Source organism: Melanotaenia boesemani, chromosome 9 (assembly GCF_017639745.1).
Source record: "Melanotaenia boesemani isolate fMelBoe1 chromosome 9, fMelBoe1.pri, whole genome shotgun sequence".
Classification (NCBI taxonomy): Eukaryota; Metazoa; Chordata; class Actinopteri; order Atheriniformes; family Melanotaeniidae; genus Melanotaenia; species Melanotaenia boesemani.
Genome location: NC_055690.1, coordinates 27,668,175 through 27,684,385, shown reverse-complemented (window position 1 = coordinate 27,684,385; position 16,211 = coordinate 27,668,175). Strand labels below are relative to the sequence as shown.

The window sequence follows — 16,211 nt, the reverse complement described above, 5'->3', positions numbered from 1 at the left end:
AGCCGTGTCCATGTGTGTGCATTTGTGAAAGCAAGTCTTTGATGTTGCTTGGCTGACTGCAGATCAGATACACGCGCTTCGGGTCTGTAAAGCCAGCCCCTCTCTCCGCCTTTGATCTCGGCGCAGAGTCTGCGTTCGAGCTGCGGCAGCAGCTCTGTGTTGAGTTCTGTGCGGGGTGTGCAGGAGCTGCGGCACGGACATGGTGAGCGGACCGGTGTGGGAAACAAGCCACCACAGCTCTCACCGGTCTGCCGTCGACTTTTAACAACCACCGCTTTGATATAAGCTACCGGCTCTCTCATTTTTATTTTCTCTTTTTTATATCTAAGGTAAGAAACGCGTTTTGTTAAGTTTAAGGCATTCACGCTTTATCCACTAATGAGAAACGACCTGGTCAGTCGTAGAATTGGACCATAACAAACTTCAACTCTTCAATAAATTATTATTATATGTCAATACCTTTGCAGAGCTGTTAAGTGAACAGATTCTTAGGGTTTCTTTGTCGCTGATATTCATGTTTCTGTGAGTATGTAATATATAGCAAATGCTCACATGTTGTAAAGTGATTTTTGGAATGTTTTATACAAAACCGTGTTTTCATCAAAAACTGTGGAAGCTCTGACTGTCAGACAAGAAAAAGATGTAGCCTATAGGAGAGGAGATCCCATAGGAAGAAATCCTCGTCTGTCTAATAAAAGCATTTGAAGAAACTTATTATTATTATTATTATTATTATTATTATTATTATTATTATTAATATTAATATTAATATTGTGTGTGTATTTGGTCTGAATTTATGTATAAAAGTATAATATTTGGTTGTCTTGGTTCAGTTTCTGAGTGTCTATGAGATCAAATAATCTCATCATGATCAAATCCAGGCATCCAGGAATTGAGAAAAAAAAAAAAAAGAAAAAAAAAATCAGCTAGAGGGATGAGAGGCATTTTTTTTCCAGTTTTTACAAAGACCCAATGTCTGAGACTGTGGAAGCTCTTCTTATTAATTTAATAATTTATTATTTATACTACAGGCATCATTTGAAAAAAGTATAAAAACAAACAAACAGAAGAAACTCTACTAAAAAGCCGATTTGAGGTGTAGGACATAAATCAGAGTATTCTGATTTAGTCCATAAATTGTTTTAATATTTACTTGCACAATGTGTTTTTGTTACAGTCATCTTGGATATTTAATGAAACAGACAGAAAAATACAAAAAATAAAACATTTTTCTTGTTTTCAGAATATTGAATCTCAGGTTTCTGTTGTTTATTACACATCATATAACACATTTATAACACTTTGATAAAACAGGTTGCAAATGTGTGTGGTTTGAGAGATTAAACAAATCTGAACCTGCTTGTATTTGGGTGGAAACTCTGTAAAACTTTATAATTTCATTTCAGTTCAGATTGATCCTTTTTCCTTCTTTTCTTTTTTGTTTTAATTGTCTATATCATGTAGAAGTTGCAAGCGTGCTCACATGTTTGACTGTTGTGCTTTCCTTTCAGCTGCAAGCAATAAGTGGCCTATCAAAATGTTCTGGAAGCTTCAGTCTGCCTTGTCACTCTTGCTAACTGCAAACATCTTCTATACAGCTCTGGTATGTGTTCTTTAAAACTACACGACAGTGTGTATATCTTCTCTTGCTTAAAGACATATATAAAAGATAATGATACCCTGCACACAGTGGCTAATTACCTGTTACAGTGGCTAGTTATTTTTTAACCAAAGTGAGAAGCTGCACATTTTCATCATTTGTACAAACTGCACGTTTACTTAAACTACATTGTTTATTTGTGTTAAAGAGCTCGCTGCTTTGTCAGTGTTCTTATTGTATTTGCTCTTATTTTGTCCATCCCAGCAGTTCAGACTTATTTCTAAGAGTCCATAAGCTTCTTAAAGACTATGAGACAAAGTGATGTATAGATGAAGATTGAGTCTGCTTTATCTGCTGTGGATTAAAGTGGTGATGAAATGCAGGAATCTCTAACTTTCACCAAATGTTTGCCCCTCTCAGATTCATGTGAGAGCCATGGAGGAGACCAGAGAATGCAGAGAACAAGAGTACAAGGATCGCTTTGGGATTTGCAAACCCTGCAAACAGTGTGACGCAGGACAGGAGCTTTCTAAGGTTGGGGAACACACCTGTTTTGTCTGTATGAGTTTAAACTTTTCTTTTAGACAGACTTGTTCAAAGAACTAGATCCATGTATTTTCCCCCCCAAAGAGCCACTAAGAGGAAAAAGTGTGTATAGGAAATACTGTCGTAACAGAAAAACGCCCATCACAGGTCAGTTGAATCAACTTTTCAAGGCTGATGAAGATCATTGGAAGACTGGATGATTGTCAAGTTTACAGAAAAGACTGGGCACCACTTTATTTTAGCCAGTGGACTAACATAATTTATTACTTCCTCTCGTCCATGCACAGAGCAGCCAAGCTATTATTAACATTTGCAGAACACTGACCCTTCTTTAATCAGTCACACCCATACTTTTGACCTTTTGCAGCTGAATGGCTTCCATTGTCTTCCCACGTTGCACCCCTTCCAACTGATTGTCTTCACCGTCTGAAGCGAGCCATGCCTAAGCTTGCTGCTCTCTTGACAGGGAATACAGTTTTTTCCACCCTCTTAGCCACAGGTTTGTGTGTGCTTTGTACAAACAGGCCTCTGTAGTGTCAGTTAAGGTTGGTAAGCTAAAGGCTTTCCTCACTGGCAGCAGCTACCCACCTCTGCGAGTGTAGGCGGTGATGTAAAGGTGAGTAAACACTGGGGTTTAATAGCAGCTGATGGCACAGAGCAGAAGCCCTGCATAATTATTTCCTACAGTTATTATTGTTGCATTCAAAACTGCTATAGTTGAGGAAAATGTTTAGGTATTTCTACCCCATCTAGGGGCAGTTTTTTTTTGTTTTGACATTCTAAAGGATTTATGCAAAACAGCAACATTTTATCAGTAATGATACAAAACATTATATGATTCAGCTTCATCGGATTTTCCCTCATGATTTTAAATGTATTTTTATAAAATTGTAAGGAATATGTTATGTTTTAACATCTCACTCTTCATGTCTTTGAGTGCTGGTGAAAAATGGTGTCACCTGCTTTACATGTGTTGCACACATGCATTTAAGCCCAGTTCCCTTTAATCTTTGTGCACAAAGACATGCACTCTGTGGTTGGTGATTTGCTTCAGTAGTCATTCCTCTACTGGCTCAACAGGAATGAGTGCTGCTTACCACCCTGGGTTTCCTGGTTAATAATTGGCTGCCTCACTCTTTCTTTGAAGGTAGCGGGATGCCGGCTCAGAGGGGGGACTCGGAGAAAGTTTCCCAGATCAACAACTTGTGATTTGAGCTCTCAGTAACCTAGACAATCTGTCCATATTCTGAAAGGCAGTGTTGACTGATGGGGAGGGAAGCAGATTTTTGGAGTCCCTCTGTGCAGCTGCCATAGAGATCCCAAAGGAATGTGGCCCAGTTAGCTCTGGAAGTTTGCCTCTGGAAGCTGCTCTAAGGCCGGCTGACAAACATCAATTAACCCTACCACGCAAACTGTAGCTAAAAGAACCACCCACACAGAGGGAACATCCATTAAAACCAGTTACTTTTTTCTCTCCCTGACATATTTTATTCTAGGTGTTATTTGTAGGCAGTTAACTTAGTTGGCTGGGTTTTATCAAGCATGACAGAAGAAGAAGGGGTTACTGGGTTAGCTAGGAAGTACAAATTTGATGTGTCAACATCATGTAGTATGCATCAAGAGCATAACATTTCCTCCAGCCACACTCCTAGGATAAAACACCTCTGGGTGGCACAGGCTGAAGACAGTAACGAGGAGTGCATGCAGGACAAGGGTCCCAATCAGAGTCCATACATTTGCAGCATGACTCTTGGATTCAAAAAAGCTTTTAGAGACACAAAAGCAAAGGAAAGTTTGAATTTGCTGTGAGCCGAACAGGACTAGGCTATAACTCACTCAGTGTTGTTTTGAGCGTTGTTTCATCAACGGATCATATGACTGACCCCCCCCCCGTGATTCCCTCCTAATCTCAGAAAATATCTGTGCATCTGAACATGCTTCAGGTCCCAGTCAGCCCGCCCCCTCACTCCTCTCCACATGTTTGTCTCACCCAAACTAGATCAGGCGATAAGGACATGCAGAGAAATAGAGAAATTGGATGCTAAGCTTTGAGGAGAAACTCTTTCAATATACTGTATGAAAAATAACTTCAACATCCCAGTTTTCCATGTATGAAAGTCCATCCTTCAGCCATGAAACAGGTCTCCGTCAGTGCAGGGCGTCAGCTCGGCCTGCTTTGTTTTCAGGTATAAAAGAAAGAAGGCCTCGCTCCCTGATGATCTGAGCCGCCTGGATCAGAGGGGCAGGAGTTGGCTTCACTTCCTTTTGTTTCAGTGCCCTGACCTGTTTGTGTCTATGTAGCATGAGGTGCCCCATGGATGGAGCTTGTGCCAGTGCTAAGTCGAATGGGAATGAATCATCCTGGGGCCCCTTCCTTCATGTGGAAGTGGGTCACTGAGCGAGATCCTGCAGTTGTTGCAGTGCTGTCTTAAGGGCCATCTATTGGATCAGCTTTGTAGCAATCATCCTACCCTGCCTAAGATCATAGCATTAAGATATGGGCAGTCAAGTCTTCCTTACCCCCCCTCCCTTTTTTTTCATGTAGTGAATGATGAATCACCCTCATCCACTCTCTCTCTGGCTTCACTGCTCAGCTCTTCTGGACAGTAAGGCCTTGTATGGACCGTTCATAGCAACAGCTGCAATATTTCAGTCCTAGCTGGCCAGGCGCAGCCTTAAGGGTTCAGTGTCAGGCTCATATGTATTTGGCCGAAAGGACCAAATTCCTAATCTTCTTCCCCGACTCTGCGGTGCCATCGCAAGATCACATCTTTGCCTCCAACCTCCATTTTTATTTCTCCTAAACCCAACCCCCGTATCAGAATCTTCTGCCCACATTCCAGCCGTACTGCATGCCCAGGCAATGAAACAGGACACGGGCGAAGAGAGCAGTGAGGATAGAAGCCCTGTTTGAAGCTGACCTTCACTTTAATGATATATGAGTACCCACTCCTGACTGTCCGCCAGGATTTGGATAACAGGAACACAGCTGCTGCAGAGCTGATAATGGATGATCAATGTATGATGTCATCTTGACGGGGTCTTTTCACTCTGTGTGGTGTGCAGTAAAATCAGCTGTCTTGTAAATGTCAGGTTGTCATTGAGGCCACCAGGCGTTCACCCAAAATTGGAGGAATGCAAAAGAGAATCAGTTTGCAGAGAAAAAATTTGATCCACAAGCTGGTGTGATGAATGAAAATGTTAAATATTAGATATAAATGGTAGCATACAAATTACTAAAAATATATAATTTAATTCAGGTTCTTCTTGGAAATGTGTTTTCTGATCTAAAGGTGGGCTCAGGTGGACTAATGCTAAAGGAGGTTTCACATTAGATAATTCACATAGCTGCAGGAAGCTGTGTTTTTTAAGTGCACTTTCAGTTGCTGAACACAAAAGAGTATTCATCTTGTTTGCTCCATCTACCTCTCTATAATTCTTGCCCTCTTTCTAAAGCGTTTCCTTTTCTTGATGGCCTCTCAATCAACGGAACACTCATAGAGTCCGCTTGGAGTGGGAGTTGCACAAAAACGCAGCAATAAACCTGCAATAATACAACAGTGGGTGTCCCTGAGAGCCTTTATCATTCAAATGCATGGCCTTTCTGGGTCTTGCAGCGGAAGGCCACTCATTCATACTGAGAGAGTCAGGAAGATTATTGCCAGTGTAAGATGGACTCTCAAAAGAAGCAGTCCATTGTTCCCCTCTGATCCTGTGAGCCAAGATCATTCTTTAATTCTAAGACCCCCAGTGGTCCACATTCAAGCCCTCTTTTCACCATCTGCACACCACCCCAAAGCAACCAACCCTACCTCTTACCCGGTGTATTTTTCTCATTAATCCCTCCAGGAATGTGGCTTTGGTTATGGAGAGGATGCCCGGTGCGTGCCCTGCCGGAGCAGTCGCTTCAAAGAGGACCGGAGCCAGCAGAAGTGCAAACCCTGTCTGGACTGTAGACTTATCAATCGCTTCCAGAAGGGCAACTGCTCTACAACAAGCAATGCAGTGTGTGGTGACTGTCTGCCGGGGTGAGAGAAACCTGCAAGAAGGGTTTATAGCTTTTAAATTTATAGTTTTTTTTAATAAAAGAGGTATCAGATTTTGCTAATACATATGTGATTTTGTATCTTCAACAGATATTACAGGAAGACAAAATTAAGTGGATTCCAAGACATGGAGTGCATACCATGTGGAGATCCTCCACCTCCATATGAGCCCAACTGTAAGCACTTTTGCTTTTTTTTTTTTACCTCCTTTAACATTTGACTTGAAATGTTCCCATGTAACAGGCTGTTAATCCCTAGTTCACAATAGGAGATGTTTTAACATGAAACAACAGGAATACAATAGTCTGACAGCAAACATCACCATCTACAGCACATGATTGAACTCCCAGCCAAATGCTACAAGAACCAAAACCCAGGCTGCAGAGCAACAACAAAGCCCATACACACACACACACACACAGACACCCACACACTACATGCACACACACGCACGCACACACACACCCACACACACACACACACACACAACATGCCAGTACACGGTCCTTGGAGTAACCATAACCGCAACTTTAAAGGGTGGAGCAGGCCATATTTCATTCACTAAGTCCCAACGAAGCTGCCAGCTATGCTATATGTGCAAATAAATGCTTGGATTTACAAGCTAAGAAGTTAAAAAGCTGAAATGGATACCGCTAACATAACACTGGATTTGCCAACAGTGGATTATATTAGCTCAGAACGTGACACTCATTTTTAGCACTCAGTTTGGATTAAATGAGCAAACTTCCTTGAACAAAACCTCTGTTGATGTTTCTGGACGAACGATATCTCATCAGGGAGCGCGCTGGTTTCAGGAGAGTAATTTATTGCCATCATGCAAAAAGGAGGCAGGAGGTGTGCTACATTATGCTCACAAAGCACAGCTCATGATCCAGAAGCTGCAGATCCAATTAACTTCTTCCTTCTGGCCTCTGTAAGTAGCTAAGCACAACCTCATGATTTCAGGTTTCCACATAAAAACCAACGAGCAAATGAACTTATACCTTTGGTAATTGAGTGTGACTTCCTAATGGCAGAGGATTAGCCAGCTGTTTCTGTGAGGTTTTTTGGCAACATGAGCATCAGAGAGTCAGAGATAGGACTCCTGTGTTAAACAAATCAAGGCAGGATATTGTACAGCTCTCTAAAAAGAAAAGAAAAAGAAAAAAAGGGTGGGGGGTGGGGGTATGTGTGCACTCTTTGCACACATATTGGTTTCAGCATACTGTTTGCTTTTTAATCTTGTGTCTTTATTGACTTACAAAGACAAAAAAGAAGAAAAAGCTCACTGTATGTGTATAATGACCTTAAAACAACTGGCCTCCCTCTGTCTGCTCATTTGTCCATCTGTGCTGCTTCCCGTTTTGATACTGGAGGAGGCCTGTGAAACAAAAAGGCCATTGTGTCTGGGAACATAGCAGGTAGTTAGCTCCTGCAGGGACTCTCAGTGGAGCATTTCCAAATGTTTGAAAGTCTTGACTCCCCCACCCGCCCTCTCGCTCTCCCCCTTCACTGTTATCTTGAGGAGGGTGGTGAAAACTTAAAGGGCAGATCATTCTAATAGGCCACACTGGCCTGGGGCAGCAGTGCAGCTGTGCAGGGGAGGCCGTCGCCGTCTGGGGTGGACTGTAAATCTTTAACCCCTCCTTTCCCTCTCCTCCCTTTCCCCCAGTGGCTTTTTGGGAGCTGAGTGAAATTGAGGTTGTGTTTTATGGATTCCTTCAGCCTCTTTAATGTGTTTCATCTGCTGAAGTCCTGGTGGATCTCAGAGCGTGGGCTACTCTGTAGTAAAACATGCAGGCATGCAGACAGATACATGCACCCACACATGTAGCTCCTTCTTTAAGCTTCTGTCTGTTTTGCTACTATTAAAACTGGATGTACACACAAGTCAGACAGGAGTTTCATGTGTTTTTGTTCAGAGAAGAGAGAATAGTATGTTCTTTCTGTACTTGTTACAGTTAAATATACTGTAGGGTTTATATGATTTGATCATTCCACAGCATCTTAGCTTTTTAACTAAGAAGAAACTCAGTCCTTCTTACTGTAGCTACTACATATAGACTGATTTCATGTTCAGGCATTAAGGTCTTACCACTGCTGGCAGTGCACAAAATTGCAGGAAACACAAGTCCTACCAGCAATTCAATCCAGAGCCTCCAGTATTCAAAGGCACATTCACTGAAGTCACTCGCATGTTGGCATGTGGGATCATGATGTCTGCTGATCGCAGAGCTGTTTGTCTTTCCTGCTTTCTTAGTCAAATTACAAGGTAGCTATCAAACCACCACTTTACAGTAACAATGATGCTTGGTCCTGTCTCTTTATTAGAGGTGATGACTGCAAAATGTTTGACTAAGCGCTGAATCTGGCAGCTGGATGGATCAAGTTCCCCCACCAAAAGAATAGACCTGTTGTACTTCTGCTGGTAATAAACTAGACTTATTTGTGTGGAAAAGGCAGATTTCTTCTGCTGTTTCTTGATTTAGAAAAGAAATTTAATTAAAGATCAAAACTTTTGAGAGATTAGCAGTTGCATTTCAAAACGTTTTTTCAAGTGAATCAACAGCTACCTCTGTTAACTAACTTATACTCTACCTGCTCCAAAACAATATACTAAATGCTTCTCCAGATAATTCTAAGTGAATACTTAATTGTAGAACTATTATAATGACTTTAGTTTTAATTGCAGCTCCAGGCAGCACATTCTTCCTTCTGTTATCCAGAGTTCAGACTAAAACAGCACTCAGTCCCCTCCTAAAGAAGCTCTTAAAAGGGTTTGTACAGACAAAAGTCAAAGATCCCTCAGAGGTGTAAAGAAGTGCTTCTTTTATTTGGCCTATGTGGCATTCCATAAACTCAACAGGCAGGGAGTCTATGAAAGGCTGCGGTTTATTGGTCTGGTTTGTGTGGAGATAATATCAGCAGGTGAGGTTTGTTCAATGGAGCAGTGTTTATCTGTGTTTGCTGCAGCTGCTGGCTCTCTGATAACAGGCTGCCTTTGTGTTGATGCTTACCTCGGATGAGCTGAATTTGACCTTAAGAATGAAGACCAGGATTAAACACAATGGTCAGAAGTCAAATACAACACAGGCATCCTGGACCCAACTCATTTAGAGCGGATACACTTTATGGTACTATAAAACGTGGTCATTGTGAGAAATAAAACATTTGTTTATTTATTTATTTTTAGGAATCAGTATAGATTCAGTTATTACTTGTAGAAAGGATACGTCTTGGAGAAATTTGAGGTTTATTTAAGCTATAGCAGTTTTTTTTCCCAGTTAAAATAGGAACTTATCAGCTTCTCTGCAGGCAGAGCCTTTAAAAACAAACATCCCTGTATAAACAGGAAATTATATTGACCAGCATGATATAAGGTGTGCTATGATTTCTGCTGCTGCACCACTTGTTTTAGGATCTGCCCCTGTACTTCTATCAAACAGATTCCTTATTGTGACGAGCTGGGTCAGAATGACTTTTGGAGCTCTGTTTCAGTTTTTCTTACTTTTTTTCCCACTTCAGAAGGAATGTTAAAATACCCTTATCCCCCATCTCTCTGAACGAAAAAATAAAAAAAAGCCCTAAACTACAGCAATGTTTACATGGCATCACAAAGAGCTCTTGACTGTAAAAAGCCTGATAGGAGTTGCATTTCTGATTAATACACTGAAAAGCAAACAGCAGCATTAACTGAAAAAAAAAACTATTCCTCTTTCATTAAATGCCATTTGCTGCAGGAATTTCTCAATCTACTTAGCAACCATACTGGTTTACTTTCAGTGTTTCTATTGTATTAATCCACACCATTGCTATCCTGCATATAATAATCAGGAAAATTGTACTTGATTACTCATGAAGATCAAAATTAATTACGCTGAGCATACATGGCCTCAGGGAAAAATGCCACTCATTTTGAGAGTTCAGGAGAACTACTGTTATGGATTTGTTTATTATTAGGACAACTACTTCTTCTAGTGAACTACAACCCCCACATTGCTTGTAGAGAATTTAAAGGAACTTTGCAGCATATTAAACGCGAGGATGGAGTGCCATGTTGTAAGAAATGCTCTACCATTATGTTTACAGCCATTGTGGTCTGATTAGATCTAGTTTTGTTTGGTTAAAACCACTCAAATTTGATGGAGAAGGGAAGAAATAAAGAGGGAGCAGATGGATCTTAATGATTAATTAACAAGGTGGTATTATCCCTGATCTGATCCCCTGCAAAATATAGCAAATTTAGCAAATATATTCAGCAATTCTGATGATCATTTAAAGGAATCATATGTATTGGATTAATAATCATTTTACTGGTACTAACAATTCACTGAAAATAAAGATGTTTTAATGCTGAAATTCTTTCAAATTTTTGCTTAAGATGTAGCAAACAGATATGTTCAACATTTGGTTATAAAGATTAGAAATGAACTGGGATGTGATTTTAGAAGCAGATCCTACAGTTTGAGAGTAAAAAACTATCCTAAAGTAAGATCTGGGAATCTGTGCATGCAGAGAACAGCCTCTGAGCAAACTAGAATACAATGTGGCATCTTAATATCTATATACTGCCACACTTGAGTGACTCTTCAAATGAAGTAAGCAGCTCCATGCACTCTGGCGTTTTTAAACAAACTGACCGACCAATCAGAGCAAAGTGGGGAGCCTAAAAAAGTCAGGAGATAAAATAGAGCATTTCAGAGAGAAGGCGACAAGACATGGAGTGCTAATGTTTAAGAGAATGTTTTTCTTTTAGCATGAAAGCATGACCCCCGAAATAAAATTGAGAACTTGTAAAGTATAGCACAATGTAGGCTCTAAAAAAACCAAAAACAAATAAAAAATCCTCTGCCTTTCATGGTTTTTCTATTAAAGGCTACGTAATAATGTCTATATAAAGGACAAATTCTTAACAAAATAGTTATGTGATATTTAATAGAGACATTTGCCTCAGTGCCTCACTTTTTCTAATACTAAAAGTTTGCAACACTGGCTATAGTTAGCTTGTTGTGGCTTGTTAATGTGGAAAACTTGCTGTCTACTTCACATTTTAGGATTTTTGCAACCCATTTGTCCAAGTAAATTCAGATCGTTCGCATAAGCTGTGAATAGCAGTATTCAGTCTAGATGCCTTTGTTAGAAATAAAAAACTTTCTGCTTCCAAAATCTTTAGTTCTGTGGAACGTTTGATTTGATCAAAGGATAACAAAGGCAGCAGAAGCTAGCGCTTTCAGATAGCAGAGGCAATTCATCTGAATAAAGCTGTGATATTTGCATTTAGCTGCATTAAGCCGTGACACTCTGTATTTGTGGAAACTTGTAAAATGAGCTGCATATTCAAGTCTTCATATGAGTGTGTATTAAGGGGGTCTGACATAATGTTTTAATCCCCAGGCAGAAACAGAGCTGTAATGAGGATTAATCATGAAATCTGTGTAATCATACACACACTCACATATGTGTGTGTGAAAATACACAAAAATGTCAGTCCATGCATCTGACTTCTTTTAAAAGTCAGCCCGGCATGTGTGAGGGAGCCTGGGGGTAGAGTTGGAGGAGGGAGATGTCTGTAAATCATCTTCTGTGGGGTACGAGACAGAAACAGATAAAGAGAGAATCCACCACAGGCATTTCTGTTTGAACTCCTCTGATTATTTCATTAGACCTCTGCAAAGAGACGAGTGACTTGAGGCGCAAAGGAATAATAATTCTAACTAGCTGAGGAACATAAAATAATATGAAGTAAATGAATTGTCCTATATCCATTAACTCACTTCTAAAAATGTTTGCATCTCAAACTCTCAGAAAATTTATTTTGTTGTAACAGTATAGGTCTACTGCCTACAGCTGACATTTGATTACTCCAATAATTTCTCTTCCTTTTCCCCCTTCCTTCTTGCAGGCAGTGGACGTGTGAACCTGGTGCCGCTGCCCCTGGTAGTGACCAGTCCGCGGGACATGGCCCTGGCTGCGGTCATCTGCAGTGCCCTTGCTACGGTGCTGCTAGCGTTGCTCGTCCTGTGTGTCATCTACTGCAAGAGACAGTTGCTGGAGAAGAAGCCCAGTGGTCAGTGATGATGCTCTGAGGCTGCAGATTAGACACTTTTATGCTGCAGGCATTGAACTTTGAACCAACCCTTAGTGCAGGTGTTTCAATGCAGTCAATGCTTTAAATTCCCCAAACTAAAACAGTTCACATGTGATTCTAAATATATATTTAGCTACACAAGATGAAACAATAAAGATAAGTTGGTGATCTTTAAAACATTAAAGAAGCATTTACTTTTAAAGCAGTGAGCATGGTGCAAGATGAGGCTCTAGGAAGGGATAGTAAAAGGTTGCAGAAAGGATTGAGTACCATACAAACTTGAATCCATTGTTCTTTTGTTAACCTAAAAAGGGTGCAGTGTTGAGATTCATCAAAGCCTGATATTGCGTATTTGTGGGAACTTGTATAATGAGCGGCATTCGTGAGGCCAGAAGTGTTTAAGTATGTGAAACTTCCTGAGGCAACACATTAATGACGTCATGTTTCTCCACTAAACTCATCAGGAACAAAGAGCGTGGTAGAAGCTAACAAGGTGTTATTAGTTAAATGTTTTCTTTTTTTTTCTACCTTTTATTTAATGTGTTGCAAAACAAATGCTTGAGTTAAGTATGTTGTCAGTTGTTTTGCTGAGTCCAAACATGCATAAAACCCTTTTTCCAAAGCTGCCACAAAATGCCAACAGCTGTTATTTCAAATTATATGAAGGAATTTTAATCTGCCTCATGAAGATGGGGCTTGTAAGGCTTTTATAATAAGCGTATAAATTTTGTCCAAAACACCACAAATAGCGTTGTGTGAGAGCAGTAAGGTGTTCTGGATAAAAGGTTTGGAGGCTTGAATTTTTGGATTAGATAAAGAGCTCATTGATGGTTAGTAAATGTTCTGATTCTTTGGCAACATTTTCCTTTTAAACACTGGAAGTTGTCCTTAATTGTATTTTATACCAGCATATATAGTTGCTTTTTGGCATCAGCTGTTTTAAATAATACAATAAAATAATAAAGTTCCCATAAAGAGGTCTTGTTCAGATATGGTGCCAGCAGCAGTAGATCTCTGCTGTACTGGGTCAGCGTTTGGCATCTCAGTGGTTGACTGTCTCTTTTCATTCCTCAGCAGCGTCTCTGAGATCTCAGGATTGTACCTACAGCGGGGCAGAGCTCTCCTGTCTGGACGCTCGATGGCTCCATGACTTTCCACAGAGACCCTGCTGCCAGTGCCAGCTGGGTCCTGCACACACCTGTGGTAGGTGGTGGTTTAGACGAGAGAGATTTCATACCTCAATTTAATTTAAAAGAAGACAATACATTTATGTTAATAATGTTAGGTAGATTGCAATTATGCTTTTTTTGTAATTGTGTGGGATGTTTAGGTCCAGTCCACCTGATTCCTGCTATGTGCTGTGATGAGAGCTGCAGTCTGGGCCGCAGCCAGGACATCAGTCCCTTCCAGTCCCAAACAAGTCTCAGTGACAGGTGAGGGAACTATATGCTCTCAGGGATGAATACATACTAAATTTGACTTAAGCGAATGGCCTTATTTATTCAAATGCTAAAAAAGACAAAAAGAAACAAAACAATCATGAAAACTATGATAACAAAATGTCATTCAAAGCAACAAAGCATGGTAATAAATAATGTTATTGCTTTCTTTCTTTAATCTTATTAAGTTTGGACATAACCCTGAACTGATTTGCTGGGACAGTGTTATTATTTTTGCCCCCTTTGTCATAGATATAATTTAAAATAGTTAATTTACCAGAGTTTGGATATAACCACATATTTTCTGATGTTCCCTAGAAATACAAACTTGTACGAGGAGGGGACTTCAATGCACCTGGATGAACATTCTGAGCCTTCGTGTGGAGGAGCTGGTGGGATGAAAGGGAGCTCAGATCTTCCAGATTATTTTGGTCTGCCTCAGTGCAATGCTGATTCTGCAGAAGGACTTAAGGTGGAAGGAGAGGAAAAGGAAGAGGATGAGGAAGAAGAGGAGGGGTGCAGGCCAATGGAGAATTTATCTGCAGAGAGCTGCAGCACCACTGTGACTGATGTACTTCTTCCTAAACAGCACGCACTGACTCAGGAAGGTGAGTTACTACTGCAGCTCTGCCACACGAGACAAGGAAAAAAAAAAAAAAAAAAAAAAAATCAAGGCTAAGGATTTGGTTAGGATTTCTGCTATCATGCTACTCATGTACACAACACATATGAAGTAATCATTTAAAACAGCCCCTCCCAGTTCAGAAATTGCAAAGAATGTATGGCATAAATACTCTAATCCCTTCTGAGAGTTTGAGATGTACATCACCTGCTCGGAAACCTCCCTGGCTTGCCTTTTTATAAACTTGGGCGCTGCTCTGTGTCCACACTGAGCAGCTGGGAAAGGAAACAAGAGTCAGTTCTTTGATGTAGATACGACTATCCTGTTTTTTAAGTCAGCTCTTGGCTGCCTATAAGTAGATATGTTACTAATCGCTGCGTGTGTGCGCTTCTCTTCCTGCTCTCTTCCCAGGATGACATTGATTTCTCTGGCTTGTGTTCCACCTTTGAACCATCCTGGACACAACAACAGCCACGGCCAGATTCTGTCTCAGATTACCCACCACTCTCCCCACACACACCCACACAGGAAAATGTGCAGCAGCCAATCACAAGTGTGGCCGCGCTGCTACTTTGAAATGCCTGCTCGCTGACCTAAGAGCCCTTCATCAGATGGTCCAAACAGAATATGTACATACATGCAAACAGAAGCACTGCCGAGCAAATCACAGAGAAAGAGGCAGAGCTGCACATTTACACACACTGAAAAATGTGAACTTGTTGGCCCAGGCGATAAATCATATGAAGTTCAAACATTGAGGAGTACTGACTTATTACTGTGGAGCAAAGTGAATCAAAGTAAAGCCTCTGCTCTGCCTTGAGAATGTCTTGCATCTTCACATGTAGGAGAACATATACCGTACCACTCTTCTAGCAGCTGGTGTTATGAAGCTTTTGTGTGTAAAGGTGACAGTTGTAAAGTTTGAAGTGTGAAGAAAAAGTATCAAAAGTAATTATGTTGCACATTGAGGACAATCTTGATAACATGGAACAAGTTAAGACGAGGAATGTCGAAGTGATAAATGTGTTGTAGATACTGTAAAATAGTAAAATAGGTCAATATTTTTGTAACATCATAACATCATGTTTGCCTTTCTTACCCCAGTTATAGTGTTATTGGTTTGAATGATCAATTCCATGAATCATTGATGTAAATAAACCACTTTAACATCACATACTCAGTCCCCTTTTGATCCTTTTGTGAATTGATGAAGTCACTTCGGAAACATGCCTCCTCAGTGTTGGACCATTTTTAATTGTATTGTGTATTGTAGAAATAGAGTTCGGTCATATAAGCTTATACTTCTGCATATTCCTTTTCAGACATGGAATGTGCAGATGTGAATATTGTAAATATCTTTAATGACAGAACATGTTTGAAATAAATTATCAGCAGTTTTCTTTTAATTCAGCTCACCTGGGAAACTAATTATCAAACCTGCTGACAGACTAAGCTTGAGCTGAGAGAACCTCCTTTCAACCGAAAGATCTGACGTGCTTCAGGTTAGAATTGGATGTAGAAAAAAAAACATTTGAGATAAACGCTTTAACTGGAGATACAATATATCCTGACATTTGGTCAAACTGCGGCCTCTGTGAGGTTAGAGCCACCCAGTTTGCTCGGTTTTCCTGATGGCGTGCTCGTGTAAGTTCAGTGACTGCTCCTCAGCCTCAGGTCTGAGGAAGGCAAGCAGAGACATTGTTTCAGGGACCAGCTGCAGTCCTGACTCAGCTCATGACTGCTGTTTGAAGCAGCTGAAACAGATGCAAACAGCCAATTAGCGGTGCACAGGGAGTGTATTGGACGGTCTGTGTCAAATGTGACAAACTTAAGATAACAGCGAATATTTTGAGATGTAAAATCCGGCTTT

The 16,211-nt window shown here is 40.5% G+C and overlaps 1 protein-coding gene across 2 annotated transcripts; it reads left to right on the top strand.

Annotated features, from left to right (window-relative positions):
• On the top strand, positions 1–15,513 carry LOC121646481 (tumor necrosis factor receptor superfamily member 19-like). 2 transcript variants are annotated; one of them, XM_041995463.1, is made up of 10 exons: positions 1–329; positions 1,512–1,603; positions 2,021–2,134; positions 5,996–6,174; positions 6,283–6,368; positions 12,095–12,259; positions 13,358–13,483; positions 13,611–13,713; positions 14,038–14,327; positions 14,753–15,513. In XM_041995463.1, exons 2-10 carry the CDS (start codon positions 1,538–1,540, stop codon positions 14,755–14,757), a joined length of 1,134 nt encoding a protein of 377 aa, XP_041851397.1. In that variant the 5' UTR covers positions 1–329; positions 1,512–1,537; the 3' UTR covers positions 14,758–15,513. The 2 variants fall into 2 exon arrangements, with proteins under 2 accessions (XP_041851397.1, XP_041851396.1); XM_041995462.1 differs by having other exon boundaries at positions 3–329; positions 13,355–13,483.
• Positions 15,514–16,211: the final 698 nt, after the last annotated feature.